The sequence below is a fragment of the Poromitra crassiceps genome (assembly GCF_964638095.1).
Source record: "Poromitra crassiceps genome assembly, chromosome: 13".
NCBI lineage: Eukaryota > Metazoa > Chordata > Actinopteri > Beryciformes > Melamphaidae > Poromitra > Poromitra crassiceps.
In genome coordinates, this window is record NC_139644.1 from 23,815,822 (window position 1) to 23,823,246 (window position 7,425).

General features: G+C 40.8%; 1 protein-coding gene across 2 annotated transcripts; it reads right to left on the minus strand.

Annotated features, from left to right (window-relative positions):
• Nucleotides 1-710: 710 nt before the first annotated feature.
• Nucleotides 711-3,878, minus strand: pla2g10 (phospholipase A2 group X). Of its 2 annotated transcripts, none has more exons than XM_083649497.1 (4): nt 3,801-3,878; nt 2,522-2,696; nt 1,775-1,857; nt 711-863 (listed from the first exon to the last, which is right to left on the minus strand). In XM_083649497.1, exons 1-4 carry the CDS (start codon nt 3,844-3,846, stop codon nt 715-717), a joined length of 453 nt encoding a protein of 150 aa, XP_083505623.1. In that variant the 5' UTR covers nt 3,847-3,878; the 3' UTR covers nt 711-714. The 2 variants fall into 2 exon arrangements, with proteins under 2 accessions (XP_083505623.1, XP_083505622.1); XM_083649496.1 differs by having other exon boundaries at nt 1,751-1,857.
• Between the last annotated feature and the right edge of the window lie 3,547 nt (nt 3,879-7,425).

Sequence of the window (7,425 nt, forward strand, 5' to 3'; positions counted from 1 at the left end):
CCTGTCCTTTGTACAAATCTACTGCTGTAATTCTCCTTATTTTCCTGACTGTAGTGGGACATTTTGTCAGAACTCAGTAAACTGTTTTAGTGCATTTAACATTTTTTTTTATTTTTTTTTAAATTAAATTACACATTTCATGTGAGGCTATTTGCAAGTGTATATCATTGTTTTGCTTTACACTTCACTATGAACTGTCACATTATAAGAGATAATGAGAGATGATGATAAATACAGATAGGGCTGGGCGATAATTCAATATTTGGGTTTATCGTCTTTCAATGGAATCATATCGTGAGAATATGGTGATTTTGGGATAGATCGTGACACACAGTTCTGTGATTATAACACATTTTACTCACTTTACTTGACAAAATGAAGTATGATTTTTGTCTAGGAATATTAATTTAATATTTCAGCACACTTAACATTATGATTCAGTTCGACTGGATTTAACAAGATTTTGCATAGGTGAGCCATATCGTGATATATATCAATGCAGAGAGACATACTTGTGCTTATCGTGATATTGATTTCAACCATATTGCCCAGCCCTAAATACAGATGATAAAAAGCCATAGCCAACTGTTAACTGCACACTTGACATCTGATGAACAGCAGTGCCACTTCCAGTCTCATTGTAATGAGGATGCAACAGGCATGTATTGACAAAAGAGGGGACACTCATATATATAAATGTGTGTATTTATTGCATCAGTAAATATTACATGTAGGGTGATCACAGCCACAGAGGAAGTCTGGCCATAGGGCATATTTCTGGATGAAAGGTGCCTTTCTTAAGCATTTGGCAGCATCCCTGTCACACTTGCAGAGCAGCTTTTCACATTTGTCCTTCAGATCATCTGGAATAAAGAATAAAGTTACCACATGTCTTCTTTCAGTGACAGGCCGATAGCATGAAAAGAGCATTCCTGTTAATTATGGCCTAAAATTAGCAAGACGCACATCATCTAATGGTTAGATGATGTGTGTGTGCCGGCCGTCCTCATTAGCATGTCATTGTGAAATTTGCTGTGATTACTCATTCTCATGCTTGCAACATCTTGGCTGTTAGCATTACAGACAGCTCCAAGTTTTCTGTGTTTTGCTTTTCTTATGGCTCATTTGGCTCAAATCCTCTCAGAATCAGGGAAATGTTGAAATCTGGCAACTCAACGGGACGTCCCAGCAGCAGCAGAACAAGAAGTACTGTTACTGTGGATATTGTCAATAATATATTTAAAGAAATGCTAAACACATCAGTGTCACCCTTCATTTTTTGGTGGCTCAATTAGCAGTGTAAACCACATTAAGTCCACCCGCTGCTATGTTCAGCAATTACTGTGGTTTATGAGAGCTTAGAATACTATAACTGTGGCTTATAAACTATCCCTTCTGCACCCATCCTTTCCTTGCCTCCAATTAACAGTCTACATACTGTTTTCCTGTGTGATCTACAAACACCACGGGTGTTTGTAGATCACACATCCGCCACTGTATTTCACTTTCACTCAGACCCATGGCGGTGTGCTACCATACTTTTACTACCATTTTACTACCATGTTTTACTACCATACATACCATAGTATTTTGGTTTGCTACCATACAGATGGGAAGCAGCAGCTGCTTTTATTTTGAAAATATGAAATCTGAGTCACGCAGTACTAAATGAACTGTGAAAGGAGTGACCAGCCCAGTGCACATGCAATCATGATTTCATTAGTCTCTGAGGATTATAAAAATGCAATACCACACTCAGCTGTCTTGTCCTCACATGTCCATTGATACTTGTCTGTCTTGGTTTGGCAGCCAGCAAGTTCTGCATCTCCGTAACAGCAGTCGTGCTTATGACAACACCTATATTTACACAAAGAAACACAATAAAAATAGATCTATCACTGTGAAGGCTGTCACAACAAGCAGAGAGTACCCTATAGAAAGCCTGACGTGGGCTGGATAGTCAGAGCAAAGCACTGTGGTTTGAGTCACACCACGTCTATTTTGAAAGAAGGGAAGGATCACCACTTGACTTAGCAAAACAGATATTTAGCAGTTAACTGGTTTTGGGGAGGGCTGATGTCTGTGGTTTGGACGGAATGGAAGGAGATGGTAATTAGGATTTGGGTGTGGAATTTCGGGCCTATTTTGAAGCACACATTGGCGAGTCGCCCCCTGCTTCCGGTCCCATCGTGCAGCGGCAGCACTTGAGGTTCAATCGTACGGTCTCATTAAGAACCGGAAAGGGAAGGGGGGATGTATAGGATGAGTAGGGAGGAGACTGGGGTGCTTTCCGTTGCACAGTCCACAGAGTGAAGGCTAAAACACCACTAACTCATGCCAAATTACATCCTTTGCACCTCATGATGTAGGTATAGTGGTTCATGTAGTTTCTCCTGGCTGAATGTTTACATTATGGTACACGCTGTTATCAGGCGTTCAGGCATGCTATACTTAAAAATAATAAAAGGTGTGTTGAAATGTATATATATTTTTTTTTTCAGTGATGAAAGTGCTGCCTCACCAGTCGGCTCTGTCTCTGGGCCAGCCTTGACCACCCAGTCCGCAGTAGCAGCCGTACATCATGTAAGCCAGGGCAGACCGGCCCGTGCTGCATTTGATGGCTCCCGCCAGCTCCAGGAGCCCTCTTCTGGTCCGTGGCACCGGGGACCTGCCACAAGCCACCGAGGCCGTGCCCACTGCACAAGCAACAAACAACAACAATTATAGAGGAGGGACAATCCATCTAAACAAATCTCCCTCCATACACTCTGTGTGAACCTGGAATAAAGTTATATTCTGCTCTTTTTTGTTTTTAAGTTCCATTTTTCAATAGCAACAGAATCTAACAGGGTAGCCTGCAAAGCATTTGGACACCTGATTGAATGTACAGTACAATGCTTTTCATCATCTTAAAGCCATTTAGCTTAAGCTTATGCTTAAATTTGAAATCTGTGTCTTAGACAAATGTAAATAGTGAGGTTGACGCCTATGTATGAATTTCTTTCCAAAGCTTTTGTCTTCCCATCAAGGTTCATTTAAAGAATCTAAAATGTAAGATAGTTTTGATTTGTTTCACACTTTTTCTGTCACTGTATAGACGGTTTTAACTTGACAACAAAAACATTCTAAATTGAACCCCCGCTCACTTCCTGTTGCAGTGTTTGCTATGGACATAAAAGAAAAAAAAACATTCAAGTGCAGGACTGACCATTCCGTGAAAACCGTCTATAATTCCATGTGTAATTTCATTATAGTTTTGATTCTAAATGTGGAAAAGTGGTATGTCCAGTCCATGCACACCTATGGGGGTTTTCTGTTTTCTGCCCAAAAACCATGCCATGTGCTCTGTTCTCCTCTTGCCAGTGTTAGCCACATTGCCTCAGGACAATAGTGAATGGAACTGAGTCAGAGGACTGACTTTATACTGTCTGACATCTCACACCTCATGAATACCAGAAGCCTCTGCCTGATGAGACGTGGAAAGGAAGGAAGGGTGAAAAAGTTGTGGAAGAAAAGTTTGCACGCACAGAATGTACACAAACAAAAAGTAGTTCAAGAACCCGTTTGTCACATAATTATTTGAACAGCACTATTATCTGACTATGTAAACAAGGGGGAAAATGGCATTTTTGAGGCAGATTGTTGGATGAATTCAGCTAGTTTTTCCTTAAAGCATCCTTACCTGGACTGATTCCCTCTGTGTTGTTAAAAGTATTCTAATCTGTTGTGTGTCTTGAGTAGGCTAGTTCCCTATGATACCCCCGCTCCAGTGAAAACCACCTTCCTGATAAGAAACTTACCAGACAACAGGAGAAGTATCCGGTAAAACCCAGTCATGGCATGCATCAGGCAGCTGAACTGTTAGGCAAGTGTCCTCTACCTACTCCCTGTGACTGGAGTCATTCAGTGGAGAGCTTTTTTTAGATGCTGTTTTGAATAATCTCATGAGCATCACTATTGGCCAGCAGAGACTAATCCAATGGTTCTCAAACTGTGCGCCCCCTAGGGGAAAAGGAGGAATTCACTGCTTCCTATCCACTATCCACTATACTACCTGTGTGTGTGTGTGTGTGTGTGTGTGTGTGTGTGTGTGTGTGTGTGTGTGTGTGTGTGTGTGTGTGTGTGTTTTCTTTCCTAGAGATATAAGACATTGGGAGTCTTATGGAAATCAAACATGCGTAAGCTAGAAGCATCAATGAAAAGACGTGTGGCTGGCTCTACTGCATTGTATATCTGACAGGCACTACAATAGATGTGACACATTCTGGTTGATACATATAATACTAGATTGATGAGCCATGCATCAAATTCAAGAGGCTCTGAGCTTTCCACAGATTTCTTACATAGGCTACATATAGAGGGAAGCAGAATCCAAGTGGTAATTAAGAAAACACATCAACATTTCCCCAGGATGTTTCAAACACACAAAGATGATTTATATACAGTATAAATCTACATGTTGTAGGTGAGAGGATGAAATGTGAGATATGTTCACATTGAAAAGGTGGCATGGGTGAAAACGTCTTAATTCTTACTCACACAACACGTTCGCAGTTATTGTAAGCAGCGGCCTCCAGTTCATGACAACAAATGCTCCTGAGCTTCCAAAATGATGGTAATTATGCTGTAATAAGAGGCTTTCTCTCCATAACCACAAAGAGAGCTTCCATCCATCTTGCTACCTTTGTAAATATACAACATTTCAGGAAGCTGGGCGGGAGGGGGGTGGTTTGCGATCTCAAAAAACATAAAAAAACACTCAAGACCATTAATGTCAGTAAGATGAACTGAACAGCGCTCCACATGTCTGAGTTTAACAGCTAAGATAGCTTCATTGACAAATTGAAGTGTTAATCTGAAAGTGTGATAAATTGTACCGTATCTTTACTTTTAATCTTTTTTATTCGGTTTTCTGAGAAGGTATATTCTCAGCACTCCAGCGCTGTATGCGCCCCGTTGTCATCTGTAATGTGGTTATGAGAAGGCATCTAAATCATAAAATGCACACACTTCTGGGGTTTTGATAAAAAGGGACATATATTCACAGTTTTCTGACACCGGGTTCCTCCCTGATGCCTCTTCATTTAAGCTCACAGTATGAGATAAGCGCCTCCTCCTGGCAGTTCATATAGCTGTCAAGATGATTGCATGCATGGAGAACATGTGCACTGCCTGGGAGGAGATAGACCTCTGTATATCTGATTATTGTTCCGCTTCAGCTATCCACCGCTACAATAAATCAATCCAGCATTATTAATAACATATCCAGCCGAACACACCTGACTGCAGAAATGTGTGGTGCAATGGTGCAATGCATTGACAGGATCACAATGGAATATCCCAAGGATGTGGATGAGATAAGAACTGATTCAAACAAACCGTTCAAACAGTGTAGTGGGTTGGGTTCTTGCCTAGCCTTATACAGAAAAACTTGGAAAACCAGTCCGCCCACAAAAATTCATAAAGGAATTTCTGACATGGTATATGAGAAATGGGCTGATCATGGGGGTTGATCATGTCTCAGACTGGGAAACGTCCAGAGAAAAGTTGCTAAATTCCCGAGAAACTGGCTGTGCTTGAAAAGGTGCCAAATCTCCAAAACACAACAAAAACATAAGCATTTCCATCACAGAAGGCTATTCTAATGCTGTCCAACAACTCAAAACAATAACAAAATTCACACCATTTCTAGAATTGCATTTCCACTTCAGCAGAATGGACTGATTTGCATTTTGCCCCTGACTGACAAATGCATTTTGAAATCACTTTGTCGCACTCAGTGAGCAGAAACAGATAGAGGGCCAGGTGCTTTCCAAAGTAAGTTTGAGTACCTGAGGAAAATTACTGCAATGTTTTTGTTTTTTAGACGTCTGAGCAATCTGTCATCAGGCCAGCTGGGAGTCTGTGGACGAACTTCTGTTGAATCAGAATTAGGCAGCATAGCTCCAAATCTGGCGGGAGAGGGGAAAAAACAAAAATTAATATAGCCTATAATGGAAGTGGTTGGCTGTCTTCCTCCATGAAGACACTGTAGATCTACATCTGCTGTACAAATTGTCACTGCTTCTAACGTTTTAATAATTAAGATTTGTTTCGATAACTTGCTTTGAATCGTGCCCATATTGATGATGATGCATTCCTTGCTCAGATTAATACTACTACTAATGGTGATTGTGGGAAGACTTATCAATGACAGTAGTCTGAGTAAATAGCCTAATCAAGCTATAACCATAGCTCGACTTAACTCTGCATGTAAACGTACTGAGTGTTTTTCTGTCGCTCTACTTATAGAGCTTGCCTGAACTGATTGCAATCGGATCTCAATGTGGACACTGGAGACACACATTAATACCAGGTGTAAATGTAATCAGGTTAATATGGTCAAGCACTATCCCATTGCAATCGGATCACCCAAAACACATTTTAATGCCAGGTGTAAATGGGGTCCTATTTCCTAGCATGTCTGACCATTCAACAACCCTATCCCCAGCCTTTCATCTTGACATCCAAAGTCTTGCTAAACCCAAGACCGTCTTGGATGTCCTCCCCTTTAATGGTAAATCCTGTGCTGTGGAACCTTTCAGAAGCTTGGTTAATGGAGGAGCCTATAGCACTCCTTACTGTGATGCTGTTCATTACTGTAGGCAGTCTGCAATTGGTGGGGGACTGTGTTTTTTTTAAATCTTTTACAAAGGGATTTTCTCCATGCTGAGAGAATAAACCCTACTTTCAAATCAGATTCTATTGAAGTTGAATCGCTCTTTCCTGAAGGCCCCTGTCTTGCCCTCCCTGTGGCAGCCGAAAAAGGAGATAATTGGTTGTTTATACGTGCCACCTGACTCCAGCATTTACATCTGTTGCATTATTCATTACCGCATTTACAGCTTTGCATGTTCAGAAAGTAAAGTGTTTATTTTTTCTTTTGAGTGACTTTAACATCAGTGTATATATTTTTATTTTTTAAAGTCACTCACAGCAGGTTTTTGAACATGTGTATTCTATCTCATAGACAATAACCCTCTTAAAGGCAGTATCTTTCCAAATCTCTAGGTGATATGGTTAAGGCCGGCACCCTAGTGTACACAGTTTGATGATGTCACATGGAGAACCCTTTAGTTTCAGCGAAGTAGAATTAGCATTTAACTCTTTTAAGAAATGCTTCCATCAATGTGCACAAAAACCTTGTTTTCCCGCAGGCCCCCAGAAATCTGTCAAACACACACACAGACATGCACGCACGCACACACGCATGCACACGCACACACACACACACACACACACACACACACACACACACACACACACACTATACAAAATGAGAATGTATTAACTCATTACCGCACTCACCTCTCCTATGATTTCTTTCCTGGATTAGAGCTATTTCAATTTACTAGAGGAATTTACTATCTAGGTGAATACCCATCC

Excerpts from the sequence above, each read along its gene's own strand:
- pla2g10 (XM_083649496.1), bottom strand. The coding sequence starts at position 3,846 with ATGCATGCCATGACTGGGTTTTACCGGATACTTCTCCTGTTGTCTG. Across the intron at positions 2,697-3,800 it reads GATACTTCTCCTGTTGTCTG|TGGGCACGGCCTCGGTGGCT; the intron begins GTAAGTTTCTTA and ends TTGCTTGTGCAG. Across the intron at positions 864-1,750 it reads GGACAAGACAGCTGAGTGTG|ATGATCTGAAGGACAAATGT; the intron begins GTATTGCATTTT and ends TCTTTATTCCAG.